Source organism: Excalfactoria chinensis, chromosome 14 (assembly GCF_039878825.1).
Source record: "Excalfactoria chinensis isolate bCotChi1 chromosome 14, bCotChi1.hap2, whole genome shotgun sequence".
In the NCBI taxonomy this organism is placed as follows: domain Eukaryota; kingdom Metazoa; phylum Chordata; class Aves; order Galliformes; family Phasianidae; genus Excalfactoria; species Excalfactoria chinensis.
Window position 1 is genome coordinate 4039341 of NC_092838.1, and position 18360 is coordinate 4057700.

General features: G+C 55.3%; 1 protein-coding gene across 1 annotated transcript; it reads left to right on the forward strand.

Moving 5' to 3' along the window:
- Positions 1–500: 500 nt before the first annotated feature.
- CACNG3 (calcium voltage-gated channel auxiliary subunit gamma 3) lies at positions 501–17728 on the forward strand. Its single transcript, XM_072349115.1, has 4 exons — positions 501–813; positions 15052–15135; positions 15943–16083; positions 16717–17728. The coding sequence occupies exons 1-4, from the start codon at positions 603–605 to the stop codon at positions 17226–17228; spliced, it is 948 nt and encodes a 315-aa protein (XP_072205216.1). The 5' UTR covers positions 501–602; the 3' UTR covers positions 17229–17728.
- Positions 17729–18360: the final 632 nt, after the last annotated feature.

The window sequence follows — 18360 nt, forward strand, 5'->3', positions numbered from 1 at the left end:
CACGGCTCCTCTGGGGCAGGCAGCTGTGCTGGGTGCGGGAGGCGGCTCCTCGGCTGGGGCGAGCCCGGGGTCTCTCTGCGGTGCCCCAGTTACACACGCAGGTGCTCGGATGGTGCTCGGAGCGATATCCCGGGGGGGCAGCTGCTCCCGGCGGCGGGGAAAGCGGGGCCAGAGGAGTCCCCGCCAGGTTTCGCCCCAGCACCGCCCCCCATCACCACCACCCCAGCCCCGGCGCCGTCCCCCGAAGGGGGGCGGTTTCCCGGTGCCCCCCTCCCCCCACACCACCCCCCGCGGCCCGCCCTCCGCTGCCCCACGCCCCCGCCGCCCCCCGCAGCTGCCTTGGGCCGGGCGGCGTGGGGGAGGCGCCGCGAGAGGCTCCGCGCTCTCCGCCGCGGGCGCACGGCGGAGCCGCTCCGCTCCGCACCGCCGTCGCTCGGGCCATGCCGGCCGGGAGCCCCGGGGCTCGGCGGCCCCGCGCTGCGCCGCCGCGGGGGCCCGGCTCGGCGCGGGCCGCGGGGGCATGAGGCGCCGGGCGCGGAGAGCGGCGGCGGGCGGCGGCGCCGGCCCTTCCCCTGCGAGCCGCCGCCGTAGGATGAAGCAGCATGAGGATGTGTGACAGAGGCGTCCAGATGCTCATCACCACGGTGGGAGCCTTCGCAGCCTTCAGCCTGATGACCATCGCCGTGGGCACCGACTACTGGCTCTACTCGCGCGGCGTGTGCAGGACTAAGTCCGGCGGCGACAACGACACGAGCCGCAAGAACGAGGAGGTGATGACCCACTCGGGGCTCTGGAGGACGTGCTGCCTGGAAGGTACCGACCGCCCCCGGCAGCCCGCCGGTGCCCGGCCCCAGAAGCTCGGGGGAGGGCAGGGGTGCCGCGGGCCCCCGCCCCACGTCCGGACCCCCGCCCGGAGACGATGCGCTCGGCGGTGCCGCGCTGCGGGCGGGGGAAACTTTGCGGGCGGCTCCCGTGCGCGGAACGCGGGGTGCCGGGGGGATTCCCCCCCGTGCCGGGAAGCGGTGCCGGCTGCGGGAGGCCGCGGTGCGTACCACGAGCCGCGGGGCTGTGCGGCGGGGCCAGGGCTGGGCGGCCACAGGTCCCTCTCTCTCTCCGGGCCCCGGGGCTGCTTTAATGGGAATCGAGCGGTGCGCGCATTTCTGAGCCGCTCCCGGCGGAGGTTCTGCGGGCGCCGTGCTCACGCCGGGGATAACGTGCCGCACTCGCGGCCGGCCCCGCTCGCAGCCGGCCCCCGGCAGCGGGGCCGGCCCTTCCCCTCCAAGCGGCACGACATCCTGCTGCTGCCCCCGCCGCTTCTCGGCTCTGCGTCCCTCGGGGATCGCGCCTGCCCTCACAGCTCTACCCCTGCAGCGGCAGCACCCTCTGTTGTCCTGCAGCGCTGCCCGCTGCTCCGGGGGTGTCGTCAGCCCGAAGTTCTTGGCTGAGATTTGTGTGAGCACCAACCGGCAGCGCTCAAACGTGAGCATGAGTGGAGCCCAGGTGCTGGCACCTGTGAAGCAAAAAATGGCCGATGGGATCACCCTAACTTTTAAAATGAACGGCAGCAGCTGGTGCCCTGAGGGCTAACAGGCTGTCCTCCATCCTAAGGCCATGGGGGTGCCGAGCTCCCCCGACCCCAGGAGAGGATCTGCTGACATGGAGGCAGGTGAATATAGCGCCGAACTGCACCCATCACCTCAGAAAGTTCTCGGTGAGTCACAGCCACGGCTGCAGAAATACCCTGCGTGCTCCTGTGCTCGGCCCTAGGCCCACTGTAGGCAGTCAGAGCTCTCCTATTGATTCAAGGAAGGTTTGGATCATGCTCTAATTCCATAATAAGTAATTGGCGATAATCTGTCTCCCCTCTCAGGCTGAGGGAGCAGAGGAGGCAGCAGACAGGGCTGTGAGAGATGGGATCACTGAAGGCATGAGTAATTTCCAAAATTCTTATTTTTGCTGGCTGTGGTTTTCTTCAGTGAATGCTTTATGTTTCCCTCACTGCCATAAATCACAGCTTTGGAAGGAGCTGGTGCAACCCTGGTCTCTTGGGCACAGCGCACTCGGGAAAGGGCTCAGCGCTGAATCATGGGTCCTCGCCCTGAGCGTGGCATGGGAGGGTGGGGGGCACCAAGATGAGATCTGAGTAGGGAGGTCCCACTTGGGGGTCCCACCCCACTCTGTGTCAGGGCAGCACATGGAGCCTGGGTGCCCTGGTGCTGGGGGACACGTTGGTGCTGGGTGCACGAACATCATGTGCCATGCTCTCCTGCTCAGGGCCATTCTTGCATTAGGGAGGGGGGCAGAAGGGCAGGGCAGCCCCTCCTGCTGGCAGGGCCTCATCATTCTGCTGCTTCTGTGCATTCATCACATGTAGCTTACAGAATAAGGACCTTTGAACATTGTCAGCCTCTCTCAACGGTGAACCCAGCCCTGGGGTGCATGGATCATACAGTACAGAGCTCTGCTCTGTGCTTTGGAGAGCACCTGGGCCTGGAGATTTCTGCTGCCGATGGGTTTAGCGTGCTCTGCGACAGAGGAATTAAACATTGCTCTCCTCCTCGCCTGCCTGCGTGCATGCAGCAGATCACTGAAATGACCGAAGCGGCGCCGGGTGCGCGGCATCGCAGTGCTCTGTGAGCCCACGGCAGCAGCACACAGCCCTGCGTGGGAGCTGCCATCACGTGGCCGCACTGAGCCCATGGCAGGAGCGGATAAATCTTGAATGAAGCCGCAGCGGAGCCGTGTGAGACACCCACGCCGGCAAACACAAATTAGCGGCTGCCTCGACAGTGAGAGCCTGGACAGCGCTCACGGCTGTTGTGCTGGCGCAGCCTTTGCCGTACTGTACGTTGCAGTGTTTGGGTTACAAACAGGTTGAGGCCGACTCCCCAGCATCAGGAGGCAGAGAAGGGGGGATGGCAGTGATAGGGAGAGCTGTGCTGGGAGCGGGCTGCCTTTCCTCCTCTGTGGGAACTGGGAACAAAGTGATTGGTGCTGCTGGAGCACCCCGAGTGCCTCTCAGCTCCTGCCTAGCTAATACTCTGGCGTCCCACTGGCCCCATCTGTCTGTCCGTCCTGCTTTCCTCATCTGCCCTGCTAGGACGTATCTTTTCCCCGTGTGCCCTGCTGGCTTCTTTTCTTGGGCTTGGATGGATGCAGGGGACACTGTGTCCCCCTTGCCTGGACCAGTTCTCATGTCCCACAGAAGCAGCAGGGCCACAAGTCATGATAGAGCCCGTTTCTCCCCACTGAGCTCTGAGAACTTTTCTTAGTTATTGTTCATCTTCTGAGGGGAACTTGGCTAAGAGTAAAAATCACTCTTTTGAACGTTGGAGGGCTGGGGCCTTCCTGCCCTGAGCAGTTCCCAGAGCTGCCTTCACCTTCAGCCAAGGCCCACTCACCACTCCCATATTTCAGCTCCTCTGCCCCTGCTGCTTCCACATCCTGACCCCACTGCAGCTGCAGCACTGGGGATAAACCAACTCAGTCCCTTCTCCAACATGTCACCTCATGGGGTTTCCTGCTCCACTTCTTGCTCTCTAATTCTGACCAGCAGGCGCTTCCTTCTGTGGGGCACTTCCCTGCCAGCTGCTCACCATCTCCCCCCACCCCTTCTGTGCTGTCATATCCTGCAGCTCCTGAAGGCAAAGCCTTGGCCATGTCTCTGCAAAATGGCTGTGAGTAACTGAGCCCAACCCTGAACCTGTCTCCAGCACCTGACCTTCCCCCATCATTCCTGACTATTGCAGTTGGTCTTTTACCTGTCGTTTACACCTTTTATCTGCAATTAGTTCATGTTATCATTATTATTTTCCATAAAGACACTGTTGTAGCCCAATGCTGTTTCAATAGCAGGTTCAATATAGAAACATCCCATTGGAAGGCAATTCACAATCTCTACAATCTGCTTAATAAAGCATAATACCATTCTTTTACTTCTTCAGGACAGCCAAATCAAATAGCTTGTGGAGCTCTGAATGTGTTTCGGTAATGCCCTCCTTTGCAGCCTGGCCTGGGACCAATGCAGCTCTGCTCCCCATGAGGTTGTACCTGCAGCCCTGGTGCCACGTGCCCCCACCACTGCCATTGCTCATGGGGATCTGCGGGGACAGATTAACCATAAAGCCAGCCATTATCCTCCAGAAACTCACCAGGCTGCCAAGATGAATGAAAATCCCTTTTAGACCTTGAGAAAACTGTCCTCCCAGTGCTACCGGGATGGAGCCCTTCAGCCCCACCAATTCCATGTGCGTGTTTAAAGGCAGCTGTTCAGCATCGTCCCTGATCCCTGGCGGTGCACAGGGCTGCTTATCTCCCAGAAGAGCAGCACCTGGTGCAGAAATCATTGGGTGTCACTCCTGCTTGTGACTGACAGCTGTACCGCTGCCACCCTGCAGTGGCAGGGAGCTCCTTTCTTCCAACATGACTGAAGAATTTCTCCTTGTATTACTCAACCCTGCAGGTTTATTTTAACCCATCCTGTTAGATTCTATGATCTGCCATGCGCGCGTGAGAACTGCTGTTTCCAATAACAGGAGTCCCAGTTTTGGACTCTTTTGGTTGCAGTTTTGAGTCCCTCTCTCTGGCAGTAGCTCAGGGTGCAGTGAGCTCCCGCCATGGTTCTCCACCCGCAGGGGTGGCTCTGTGCTTTCCTCTTCCCCCTGGCTGTTCCCACAGCTCCTCTTGGCTCTGCAGAGCGGAGCTGCTCACACTGAAAGCAGCCGTGGGCAGTGAGCAGCTGCTGCTGGCCAGCCACCAGCTCCTGGAGCCTCACGGCCCTCTGAATGAGGCCAAGCAGAGAATTTCCCCAAGGTGACAGCAATATTGTTTCTGTTTGAAAGTTATTATCTTTAATTTTTAAAAGCGCCAAGCAAATGTCTGTGAGATTGCAATCAGCCATGATGGAGCACATTTTTGTGCTATTCATTATCAGCAGGTATTTAAAGAGCTGCTCATCCTGTTCTTCTGTCTGGATGCCGTCTGTGATGGGTTCTCACCAACACTCCAGCTGCCATTTAACACCTCCTCACGGTGCTCACAACCCCAATCGGCTGCACTGCCTGCGCTGGGGGTGAATGGAGCAATGGTCTCTGCCCCCATACAGGGACAGGGAGCTGCAATGGTGAAACAGGAATTAGATACAGAGGCACCTCAAATGGCAGCAATGGGTGAGAGTGAGGAGGGCACATTGCCCATGTCCTGATGCAGTTTAAACACTGCAGGCTTAACCCCATCCCTTCTGCCGCCGGGAAACAGGTACATGGGGATGAGCAGGGCTTGCACCTAGTGCTGGGGCCAGAGCTGGTGTTGGGGGCAGAGCTGGGCTGGGCGAAACCACTGAGCATGGGTCTCCAGTCAGACCTCTCACTTGGGCATCCCTACCGTTAGTCTTGTTGGGGCTTATACTGCATAAGCATTCATTATGCTTCTCCAATGGAGATGGCGACTGGGCTGCCAAAACCCTGGCCTGCTCCACACCCTTGTGCCTGTACCAAGAGCCATAGGAGCTCTTCTAGCCAGAGCATATCCCGCTGCCATTGGAAGATCCCACTCTGCTCCTGCCCCAGCTCTGCTCTGAGATGGGTGTGTGGAGCAGCAGGCACAGCACTCACCTCGTGGGATGCGCAGCAGCACCCATCATCTGGGCAGCGTGGAGAGCCAGCTCCCACATTGCTGTGAGCAGCACGTGAGGAGTGAATGTATGCTGCGAGCAGCTCGGGAGCAGGCGTTTTATTGCTGCATAGGCGTGGTGCAGAGTCTGTCATCTCAAGAGCTGCTCCTGTTTAATAGAGGTGGAAGGCTGAATCTGAATGAGGCTCAAAGTGTTGTTTTTTTCCATGCAAGGTCACTGTCTCCATTATGGCTGTAAATAACTGGTGATGGCTCACAGAGGCAGCCAGCCCAAGTGCTGGGGCAGCCACCATGATGGTGCCAGGTCTTCGTGCCCGGTGCTGCTGCACTGGCCAGGCAGCAGGAGAGCAGCGTTGCTGTGCAGTGCAGGGTTACATGGCTGCAGGTGAATCACTTCTCTTCCCACAAGCTTTCTGCCTTTCATAATGCACAACTGGAAGCAGGTCTGGGTGAGTTCACTGGTGTTGGTCCAAAGGGATGCATGGCCCCTCAGCTCTGCTTAGTGGGGTGCAGTCCCTCTGGCACAGCCACAGCCTTCTGCAGTGGCTGCTGCTTGGGATGAGGCAAGGTAACACAGCCATGGTGGACAACTGGCTTGGTGCTTCTGGCACTATTCACATGGGTCACACCATGGATTTTTAGTAAACACGAGGTGCATTTTGTAAATAGGCATTAACATTTTATTTTATTTTTTTTCTGGAAGGCCAAAATTGCTCTCAAAATTCTATAAATATGCTGAAATCCCATAGGAGAGAACTCCTTACAGCTGTGCTTGGCTGCATTTTGGCTTGGGGTTTGGTGCTGGGCTGCAGGTCCCCACATCCCCACATCCTCCCCTCGGGGCTCCACTCTGCCTGGTGCTGCACGTGGTGTTGTAGCTGCTTGTTAAAGGATGAGTACCCCAGGGAGCACACTGTGCTGTGCAGTCCTCCAGCTGTAATGCAGCACTGCTTGCTCTGGGGAGAGCAGCGTTGGGCATCCCAAGGAGTTCCTTTGATTAAGAAGACACCTGCCATGATAAGGAGTAACAGTGCTGGGGTAACAACTGCTGTGCTCACTCCATGCTCTTGCATGCTGGAGCTCTGCAGAGGGGACATTTCAGCATTGCCTCAAAAGCAACACTCATGGTACAAGCCCAGCCTTGGTGGCATGAGTACTTTGTGCATCTCCTTATTTGATGATTACGTTCCCTTCCAACTATCTGATATAAGAAGTGTTTTCCCAAATAAGTTCAAAGTAGGGGATATTCCATGTTTTATGCTGTCCAGTGTCCTTTGGACTGGTTGTATTGGAGATGGATGTACAGAAATACTCATCATGGTCATTTCCTGAAGTGGAGGCACACTGTGCCAGCAGCATCCCTATGCACAGGCACAGCATTTTATCAGCAGAATTGTTGAGTGATGGCTGCAGGCCTGCTGGGGGCAGAAGGGAAAGTGATGCAGCAGTTGTGTGAGGAGCACTGATTGGAACAGATGCTGCAGAGCTGCAGTGACCAGGTGCCCTGATGGCTAACAAGTGCATCTCCCAGGCTGCTGCACACCTGGCTGTGGCCACCAGGAGCACTAATGGTAGAGCTGCAGGGTCCTTCCCTCTAGCGCTGCTTGTGCTGGGGCTGCGCTGTCCCGTGCTCAGCACCAAAAGGATCTCCTGGAAGTGGTCTGTCATTGCAACAGGGGTTTGCTCCCTGCTGGAATGTGTGCTATGACAGCTGGGTTGTGCTTGCCTCCCTAACGCTTGCAGAATTCACTCGCGCACTGGCTGACTGCGTTTGACAGGCTTGAAAATATCAGGGTTTGTTCGCAGTCATCGTGCAGAGAGGCAGGAGGAATTATTATGGCTGCTGAGCAGGTAATGCTGCATGATGGTGTTCTCAGATACTGCGTGCTCCTTATCTCCTGACACCACAACCCACAGACAAAACCCGGTGCTGCTGGGCTGCCACCATCCCACATCAGGTGATGGGGAACTGCTTTTGATCATGCAGAGAGCAGGGTCAGGCCATCAGGTGTGCAGGGCAAGGCAGGGAGCGGGCAAGGCAAGCGGCAGACAGGAGCAGAGGCTGCAGCCCAGCAGCAGGAGGGCTTCATGCATCACTTGGCATGGAGCAGTTCGTGTCCCATGTGGAGCACTGGGGCAGGAGTGGGGCACGTGGGAAGGATCAGTGAGTGACTCAGCCTGAGCACAGATCGAACAAAAGGCGGCGTGTGAGGGTGACATTTGTGCTGGTGCCTGGTGGATGCTCGCTCTTCCAGTTTGTTTTGTGATTTGGTAACTGTCCCACCATTGCACTTTTACTCTTAGTTCGTGCCTGGAAATGTTAAGGGAGGGGAAAGCAGCCCCTCCCCCCCCCCCCTCCCCCCCCCCCCCCCAGAGATTACCAATGCTGTTATTAAAGCATTCCTGGTTTTTAACTTGTGCTGAGAGACTCTTGCTGTGTCCTCACATCCTGCACAGCCCCACAGTGCCAGCACTGCCTTAAGGTGGGCAGGGAGCCTGGAGCGCCCTGTGCCACCCAGCTGCTGTCACCCAACCTCTGGCAGCACACAGTGATTCAGGGGGTGCTGTGCTCCAGGTGCCTGCTTGGTGCGAGATCTCTTAGATGAGGGAAGAATCAAGACTCGGATCTTCTACATTTCAGCGTCCTTTCAGCATCTAAAGGGGGTCTGTTAAAAAGAAGGGGACAATCTGTAGCAGGATCTGTTGGAATGTGACAAGGGGTAATGATTTCAAACTGTAAGAGGAGATTGAGATTGGACATAAGGAAAAAGTGGCTTATGCTCAGCACTGCAAAGCCTGCTCCTGGCTCAGCTTGTAGGATGCTCCCAATAAAGGGGGAAGTGAAGCTGCAGTGCTGCTCACCAAGCACTGCTTGTCCCCACCAGGGCTGCAGCCCTCTGCACCAATCAGGGCTGGATGGGTACAGCTGCTTTCAGTGTTTCAGCTGAAATCTTGGAATGTTTCTGTTGTTAGGGAGATGCAAGAAGGAGTATAATAATAATAAAAAGAAAGGGGGTGTTTGAGTGGCAGTCCCGTATCTGAAGCTGAAGTACTTAGCTTCGAATCAGTGCTACGAGAGAAAGAAAAAAGAAATTTAATATCACTTTTGCAAGGAAAACAGCCTGCCGAGCCTCCTCCCAGGCTAAATGCGCTTCAGAGATTGACTGTGCGGCTGTAAAAACTATCGATGAACTGTAAACATGAAAAGATCACCCCGCTCGTGGCCTGTCAGAAGCATTAGGTTGGAAATGCTCTGTGCTCCGCTCCAGCATGACTCACCGAGTCCTGAGCAAATGTGTTTATTTGTAAAGATCCCTCTTTCAGAAATAGTGACCTTTTTAATGCCTCATGCAGCGAGCTCAGAAATTCTAAATTGCCTTTTGGCATCTTCCTGGCCTCGCTGAAGCTCTGGCAGCGCTTTCCGTGGCGATTTACATATTTTTAGCCTTGATATTCTGCACTGCTTGAGTCCTCTGAGGAGTGATTTACTTCTCACAGCCCTCAGAAAGAGGTGGAGGAGCCCTTTTGGTGTCTCGTCTCTCTCACAGCCCCTTTGCTCACCCGCTTGCTCCTCGTCGGGGAATAACGTCGTGATGGTTTCTGTGCTCTTTCTTGGTGTCCTTTCCCAGCCCTCCGCGGTTCTGAGCTGCTGTTTTAAACGCGGATCCCTTCTCTCCCTTTTGTTGGGCTCTCTTTTGTTTTCGTGGCTGTTTGCATACTGACCGGGCGGCTTTCCGATTGGTGCAAGCTCGTGTCTCACTCGTGAAATCTGGGGGTAAAACACTCTGAAATCATCCTCTATTCCCAGCTGTGCTTTTATGCTCAAGTCCATTCTAACTGCTTGTGTTCACAATTGTTTTTGGTTTTTTTTCCCTGTGAACTGGCCGATAAAGCTCCACAGATATACGATAGTGCCTGAACTCCACTGTTTGCCCATAGGAAGTGTAATCAAGTCTTGATTGCCAGGACCTGAGCCACAATTCTTAATGCTGATCCATTCCCCTTCAGCCGTCAGCACAGAGCCCAAAGGAGCTCCCTGAGCCAGGGGCTGCTCTTCAGAGCTGTGAAATTGGCATTTATGGGTTTTTGGGAATTCACTGGACACTTTAATGCAGACGGAGTGAAACCTCCCGCTTCCATCGTCAAGCAGCTTCCTCTCCTACTTGTTATAAACACACTTCAGCAGCTGCTGCTACGACCTGTCCTCTGGTGCAGCTCCGGGGTTGCAGCAGGCTCAGAGCACCGCTTCTCCTATCCCCTCTCTGTATCATCTCTGGTCAAACAAGTGGCCGCTAATTCACACGGAGGATCCCCAGGAGGTCTGTGCACGCCTGACCCTTGTTTTTCTCCCACCTCGTCCTCTCTGGATGGGTTTTATCACCGATTTTAGCATTCTACTCCTGCGAATCGCCCCGTAGGGTTCAGAGATGCCGTGTGGGTCAGATGGTCTCCCATAAATGAGCTGGTCCTGTCCTTCTGGTGTGTTATCCCAGCTTGCAGCCGTGACGTGCAGGCAATTACTGCTCTGTCCTTTGCTCCCTGACACGTAGCACCCCCCTGCCTTGACGTGGTGCTGGAGGAGGGCTCGGCTGCCCCCTGCCTCCTCCTCCCTGCTCTGCTGCAGGCTTACAGGCTGCGGGGCCGGGGTTGGCTCCGGCTGGGGCTGTGACACTGTGCCCCTGAACCTCGTAGCTTCCACTGGGGACAGCCCCGGAGTCGCTGTGCTGCGGGGACGTGCAAAGGGCAAAGAGCAAATGAGAGAAAAAGGCATCGCGGACACACGGAGGTTGTGCACGAATAAGAGAGCAGAAAAGGGCGAATGCTGCAACAGGTCGGATGGGAAGCTGTCAGAAGGCAGCAGAAATGGTGGGGAGGAGCCCCACGGGGAGACATGAGCTCAGATCCTGTCCCGATGTGTGTGTGTGCTGCAGGAGCGCTCAGCCCCAGCTCCTGCCTGCCTCTCTCTGTCATCATCTCTGAGCTGGTGATTTTTTCCAATTCTTACAGTTGTATTAATTTAAAAGGATAAACTCAATCAGCGAAGCTCATTACTTTCCATCTCGTGGCTTATTTACATGGATTCTGGCTGCTCCAGCCCTCACTTTGCTATTATAGCAATGTCAATTACTTTTTACAATAAAAATCGATGTTTATTTGCTGTTGAAACAAGAAATGTTTTCCTGCAACATGCCACAGAGCTGCCCCAGCCCAGTAGTGGCTGCCATGTGCCTCGTGGGAGGCTCCTGAGCTCATCCCCTCCCTCCACCAAAGGAGTCTTCATGCCCCTGCTCCCATCCATGGTCCTCATCCCCCACCACTGCAGGACTGGGCTGGCAGGTCGCTGTCAGCCTCTCTGGTCCCTAACGAGCTCCAGTGATGGAGAAGGAAACCTAGGGGGTGGCCTGGGAAGCAGCTCTGGTGCATTACCTGATTGCTTCTTTCATGAGAACACCAAAGCTGAGCCCTCAAAGAGTGCCAGAAATTACCCATCCTTTTCAAACTTTTTTTCCTCCTCTATTATTCAGAATTGTTTTGCTTTTCTGAACTGCCTTGTGTAGGTTGTAGCAACCCCACAGATTCCAGAATGGGAGATGATGAGTCACTGTCAAAATGTAGATTTTTTTCTTTCTTTTTTTTTTTTTCCCTTTTAGCAATGCTGAGGGAATAAAGTCTGTGACACTCGGGCACTGGCACTCAGTGCAGCAGCAACATCTCCCAGCAGCCATGATGCCAGAGCCTGGCTGTGCTTATGGGGACACCCAGATCCCACCAGGCACTGCCCAGCTCCAAGCTGTGGGGTCATCACCGGGCGTGGGGCTGTCCCTGTGCTTTGGTTGCCCACATTCAAGCTCCTGTCTGAGCCAGCATCTGTCCATCCAGCTCCGCAACCATGCTGCTGCCTCTGCCACCTCCTTGCTGCTGCACTCCTTTACTTTGACTTGGGGATTTTCCACTGTAGTTTTTTTTTTTTTTTTTTTCCAAAGGGTAAGGAAACAACAACAAAAAAATCCTTCAGAAAATACATATCTGTGTAGGTGACAGCTGAGACACCAACCACCACCGGAGAGGGGGAGAGGGTGTGAAGGAGGGGGAGACACGTCCCATGCCATTACCCTGCTGAGAACCTGGCACGGGGCCACTGCAGTGGGCAGGAGTGAGCAGGGGGGGGGCATGGTGCTGGGGAATCTGTGTGCCATACTGCAGGGAACCCATCTGAGCAGAGCAGTGTGGAGCAGAGGGCTTTTCCCAACCGTTGCATGCACTAATCTTAGTTCAACAGCTCGCCAGCAGGGTTCATTCAAGCAGATGCTTTGTGAGGAGGTGGAAGGCTGTGGTCTGAAGGACCACAAAGCCAGTTTCAGGATGAAAGAACACCAGCTCTAAACCTGCTGTGTCCTCATTGCTTTGCATGGAGTGCACAGGGTGCAGCTCTTGGGCAGGCAGTTCTCAGCCCGGTGGCACCACGTGAAGCTGGTGAAGGGAAGGAGAACATGAATCCTTCCAACTCTGCAGGCATCTGGGTGGTGGGCGGGAGGTATCGAAAAGAAAAAGAGAGAGAGCCCTGGAGTTTGGATTCCTGGGAGATATTTTGGAGTCTTGCTGGCAGCCGGGTGCCTGAGCATCTCCGAGGTGTGCCACAGGCTCACAGCACAGAGTGCTGCAGCTGAGCTCCAGGTTCTGTTCTCCTGTGGGTGTTGAATGCCAGAGTGCTCAGGGCACCACAGCCGCATGGCTCACTCCATGTGGGTTCAGCCAGATGGGCTGTCTGTAGCTGAACTCCCTGGGCAGTGCCAAGCGCTGGGTCTGACCTGGCAGCAGGACTGTGGCTCCCACTGGGTTGTGACCACTGAGGGGAGGATTGGTGGGAGCTCTGTTCTTGTTGAAGAGCAGTGTTTGCTTATCATCCCAAGCCCAAGTTGTGCTTTGCACACTGATAAGCAACAGCTACAGCAATCTCTGAATGCTGTTCCACTGGATGAAAAACATCGAGGTGTTACAATCAGAACCAGAGTTCTTTGCTCTTCTGGCTGCCCAGGTGAGGGTCTGTGTCCCTGACTGTGCTAACACTGCTGGCACTGTGAGAACAGTGCTTCTCCCAGCCCCCTCCCCGTGGTCCTCACTGGGGAAAGGGCTGTGAGGGGAAATGGACCTGAGATAAAATCAATTAATTGCCTTTGCATTCTCTGATAAATGCAGTGCAGAGAGTGCCTACATCGAAATACAAATGAACTACATCAGCAGCAACAGAAGGCTGAATGGAAACATCGCCCCGGGAGCAGGGGGAGCAGAGAGCAGCATGAGGGTCGCATGCAGTGGGGAGCTGTGGTCTGGGGGGTGAAGGGAGCTGAGGAATTACCTGGAGCACACAGTGGAGGGAGTGCAGTCCAAAACGCTGACTGCAAAATGTGAGTTCATCTCTTCCAGGTTTGCTGTTCCCTACAGGTGGGGCTGCAGCGAGACCGAGTCAGTGGGCAGATGCTCTTTGCAGCCCGTGGTCTGGCTCTGTTGCACTGCAGTGCTGTCCTGCAGGGCAGAGCAAAGGGACATGGAGCAAGCAGTGTTGTGTAGGCGGCTCCTCCCCAGTATAGATGGGAGTCAGGGGCACTCAGCATTGCATTTGTTTGGAGTTTGGGACATTTTCAGTGTGTTGGGTGACTAAAGAGTCACCATGGTAACAGTCATCAGTTAATGAACAGAACGGAGTAAAGGATCCGACATAAATGTCAGCACATGAAATAGATGCGGCGGGGCGGCAGCGTGGGGTGCGTGGTGCCATGCCCCATAGGATGGGGCTCAGAGCTGGGGCTGAGGGGTGCGGGGGCCCTGAAGTGCTGCCCCTATGCATGGGCAGTGGGCAGGAGCTGGTGCTCATCCTGCAGCTGAACAAAGGCTCTGTACCAGCACTGGAAAAGTCACTTTTTTTGTGTGCTGTTTGTTTGTTTTATTGATTTTTTTTATTTATTTATTCTCTATTGCAAATGAAGTGTTTTGGTGGGTCAGGCAGTGCTGAAGCAGAGAGTTTGCAACTTCCAGCTGGGGAGGAGAGTCGATGTAGCACAGCTGTGCATATTCTGCACCCTGGGCTGAGCAATTTGGCCCTGCTGTGCTGTCCTGCTGCTGCTCAGGGCTTTGCTCCTGATAGAGCTGTGCTGTTGGGGTGTGCTGGGGCAGGCAGAGCTGCATAGGCAGAGCAGAACTGGAGCTTCACTGTTGTCAAGGCACTGAGAGGTAAAGACAAACCTGTGCTGGAACCTTGGCTCTTCTACCAGATAATCTATCCATGGTCGGGAGTAGGGAGATGTCACGGTGGGACCTGGTGTCAGCGTGCTGGTGTTTGGTGGGGTCCCACAGCTGAGTGACAGCTGGGAAGGAAGAAGAGAAATAGAAGAGGCAGTGCATGGGGCAGAGTGTTGCTGGTGGGCACAGGGAGAAGGAGATGCAGGAAGCCATGAGCTGGGAAGGAGGAGGAAGAGGTGGCTGTGCTGCATGTGCTGTCCTTGCCATGCCCAGTGCTGCCTACCCTGATCGTGCTGCCCGTTCTCAGCCTCCCCTGCACCCGCAGTTCCCAAAGCAACGGGAGCAGGCGCTTCTCCTTCCGATGCTGCGTCTCTGCTCTGATGACAGCTTGCCACCTCCAGAGCTTCATCGCCAGGCTTTAATTGATGCCTGTCACGATGCTCAGCTCCCCCAAGCCCAGAGCTGGAGCTGATGAAGATGGGGTATGGTAGGGAGCCGCATGCCTTGCAATGGATTTGGGTAGGCCAGGAAGATATGGTGCACCAGTATGGGAGAGGAGAGGTCTTCAGGACCTGCACTGCCACCAACCGCACTGGGTTAAACTCCATGTGAGCACTGGCTGCTTCATGCAAAAGCAATAACCCAAAGTGAGATGGCTGCGGGATCCCACCTGCCCCACCCTGAGCTTGCACTTCAGAGAAGTCATGCTCCCTGCCTCAGTTTCCCCATGCATAACATCAAGAATAACATTCGTCAACACCTGTGCACACTCCTGCATTTAAGTTTGCTGCTCACTTTGGAGATGGCGGCTCTGTGGGTCCTTCATGCTCTCCCCATGCTCACTCCCTACAGCATGGCCACTCTGCTGTGCATCACCTGGCAGGAGTGGGCTCATCCTTGGCTTCCTCCTTCTGTGGCACAACCACATCAATTTGGCACAGGAGAGCAGAGCCCTGAATCACAGCGAGGAAGGAGCCAAAGCAAACAGGCAGGCACTTAGAGCAAAATGCATTTGTTTTGCTTCAGAGGCAGGAGAGGAGGGAAATGACCAAAAAAAAAAAGTAGAAAAAGAGCCTTTTTTCCCAAATGTTAACTGGGAGGTCACCAGATGCAGAGCATCAGCTGCTCCAGGCCCTCCCAGCAGCTGCATAGATCTGAACGCCCCGCCTTGTGTCTCCCCAGGAACCTTCCGAGGAGTCTGCAAGAAGATCGACCACTTTCCTGAGGATGCAGACTACGAGCAGGACACAGCTGAATACCTCCTCCGTGAGTCTGCTGCCACACACATTGCCCTGAGCCCCATATCCAGTGCGTCCCCCAGTGCATCCCCCAGCTCCCAGCCAGTGCAGCCCCAGGGTCTCACCATGGACTCCCAGTGTTGGGATGAGGCCAATCCCCCCCAGCATCTTTTGAGTCCTTTTGCTCAAATGTGAGACACAAAGGTGCAAACTGACAGCCGCTGGGGGAAGGTGAGCCCACACAAGGCATAACCTGACAGAGCAGAGAATGCAACGCCCAACTTGTCAGCAAACATCCCTTTGTCAGGCTGAAAAGTTTGCATGGCAAATTGGGTGGGCACCATGGGCACAGGGACCCCTTGGCAGCACTGCAGCTCTGCAGGGAGCGCTGTGCTGTGCACCCGCCTGAGGTGGATCGTGTCTAATGGAGTTGGTTTGCCATTTTAGTAGATGAGCGTTTAAGCTCTTCTCCCACCCCCTCCCACAGTTAAAACAAAAAATGTCTATTTTAAAGCCCCCAGAATGGCATTTTAATGGGGCCTCTCTATATTACTGTGCATTTAATATGGGCCCTAAGAGAGGCATGAGAGCCCGAACCAAGGCACAGTGTATTTTAGGTGCCTTTGTTTTAGCAGTAGGGAGGGATTTGCTGTATTAATTGCTCTTTGCAATCAGTTTGGAGGCTGAACTTCTGAAAGGGTGAACAGAAAAGACCCCTCTTAAAGCAGTGACTCCTGAGATCTGATATCCATAGGGCCACAGCAGCAGCCTGGGGCAGGTCAGAGCCCAGCAGAGCCCAGGATCCCTCAGCCTGTGCCCCATCTTTACCCCACAGGTGCTGTCAGAGCCTCCAGCATCTTCCCCATCCTCAGCGTGGGCCTTCTCTTCTTCGGGGGGCTGTGTGTGGCAGCCAGCGAGTTCTACAAGAGCAAACACAACGTCATCCTCAGCGCCGGCATCTTCTTTGTCTCAGCAGGTGATGGGCTCTGGGTTTGTTGGGAGCCTGGGGGCAGCTCAGGGTCTCCAAGGCCAGCAGTACAGTGGGCTCAGATGTAGGGCTGTCCCAGGAGCAGGGAGGAAAACTCGTACAGCGCCAATGAGAGTCCAACACAGGACAGGTTGTGCAGGGTCTGCTCTCAGCCCCGTGAAGCCTGCAGTGCTGGGCAGCAGGTGGAGGGGCTGCTGCAGACTTTCTGCAGAGCAGCACCATCAGGGCTGCTCCTCTGTGCACAGCTCCCCAGCGCTTCCACTGATTGTCTTACAACAATGTCTTTGTCTCACGGTACTGCTTTATTCTGTGTTTTTCTTCTCCCCACAAAGAGACAAATTACTCTCCCTCCTCTGGCTGGAAGGAGCCACTGATGCAGATGAGAAAACAACAGAAAAAACATAATCGATTCATTAAGTAAATACAGAAATGTATCAGCAGCTTCCCAGCCCTGCAGCTCTGCTGGCGGTGCAGAAATTGCCCAAATCCCAAAGAAAGTCTCTTGGCTCCGGCAGGAATTAAGAGATTGAGTCACTTTGCTTCAAGCAGCTCTCAGCCCTGGGGACCTGGGGCTGGCCCTGTAGGGATGCTGCCGGCTCCATCCCTCTCCTCCTCCCACAGGTCTCAGCAACATCATTGGGATCATCGTCTACATCTCAGCCAACGCGGGGGACCCGGGGCAGAGCGACTCCAAGAAGAGCTACTCCTACGGCTGGTCCTTCTACTTCGGTGCGCTGTCCTTCATCATCGCCGAGATGGTGGGGGTGATCGCTGTGCACATGTACATCGAGAAGCACCGCCAGATCCGCGCCAGGTCCCACTCGGAGCTGCTGAAGCGGTCGGCATTCACCCGCCTGCCCCCCTACCGGTACCGCTTCCGCCGGCGGTCCAGCTCGCGCTCCACCGAGCCACGCTCCCGGGACATGTCGCCCATCAGCAAGGGCTTTGGCACCATCCCCTCCACCGACATCTCCATGTTCACCCTCTCCAGGGATCCTTCCAAGGTCACCATGGGGACGCTGCTCAACTCGGAGCGGGACCACGGTTTTTTACAGGTCCACAACTCCATCCCCAAAGAGTTCAAGGAGTCTTTGCACAACAACCCGGCCAACAGACGAACCACGCCGGTCTGAGCCCCACTGTCGGGCACGTGTACAGAGGTGTTTTGTCAGGCTGCATGACATGATCCTCGTGACGGTGTAACCCATGAAACCCCATTTTTAAGGACACCCCAACGAGCTCCCCATGTCCCTTTCCCCAGGTGCCACCCTGGGGGATGCCGGGTTGGGACACGCTGTCCTGGTGGGGACAGCCCCAGCACCCAAAGGGCAGATTGGGGGATTCCCAAAGTCACCATCGTTAATGTTGATAATAACCGCAGTGTTCCCTTAGCTGTATGTCCCACTGGAAATGCTGGCAACAGCCTTGTCTGTGAGAACCCCGTTGGGTCATTACTCCCAGCGGAACGCCTGGAGCCCAGAGCTGGCAGCGCTGCTCATGGTCTTGAAACCGCGTCCCGTTGTGGTGGGTGGAGTGCTCGGGATGGGCTTCTTTATGGTGTTTCGTGCATGCATTAAATAGCTTGGAATTCAATTTTGTCATGTCAGGTTGGAAGAAACATCCTTTTGCAGTTTTCTGTGGTCTTGAAAGGGCTTCTTTCTTTCCTCCATTCTTTCTTTCTTCCTTTTGGTGCATTCAGACCATGAATGGACTCAGGAGCAAAATTTCTCCAATGACTGGTAGCAATTAGCCAGCATTTAATTAACCTCTAATGTTGCAAGAAAATGAAATAATTCCTGAAAATTAATACCCTCACAGTCACAAATTACTGTCTGGGTACAACAGAGGAGGCTACACTTGACCTGGTCACTCTGAGAAGAAGCTGGGATTATGACTGGGCCTTGGCTCTGGTTGGTGTGCTGATGGTGTGTGGTTCTATAATGAATATGACCAGGAGATGAATGGGAAAAATAACAATAAAGTCATCCAGTTTGGCAAGCAAGTTCCTTGGCTGGATGGGTGGTGTGTGTTGTGCACCAGGGATTGTGTACAGCATCTCATTAGAGCTTCACCCCATGCAGCTCCAATCCCTCACATGGGGCTGTTGTGGGCCCCCAGGGTGACATACGGGGATGGGGCTACCCTGGGTCCGGTTACTTCTGGCTGCAGTGGAAACCCCTGTGCTGCTGGGCTCTGCCTTCTGCAGGCAGCCAAGGGGTTGGCTCTGAGCACTGAGCCGTGTCCCTGTCTAGTGCAGAGCTCATC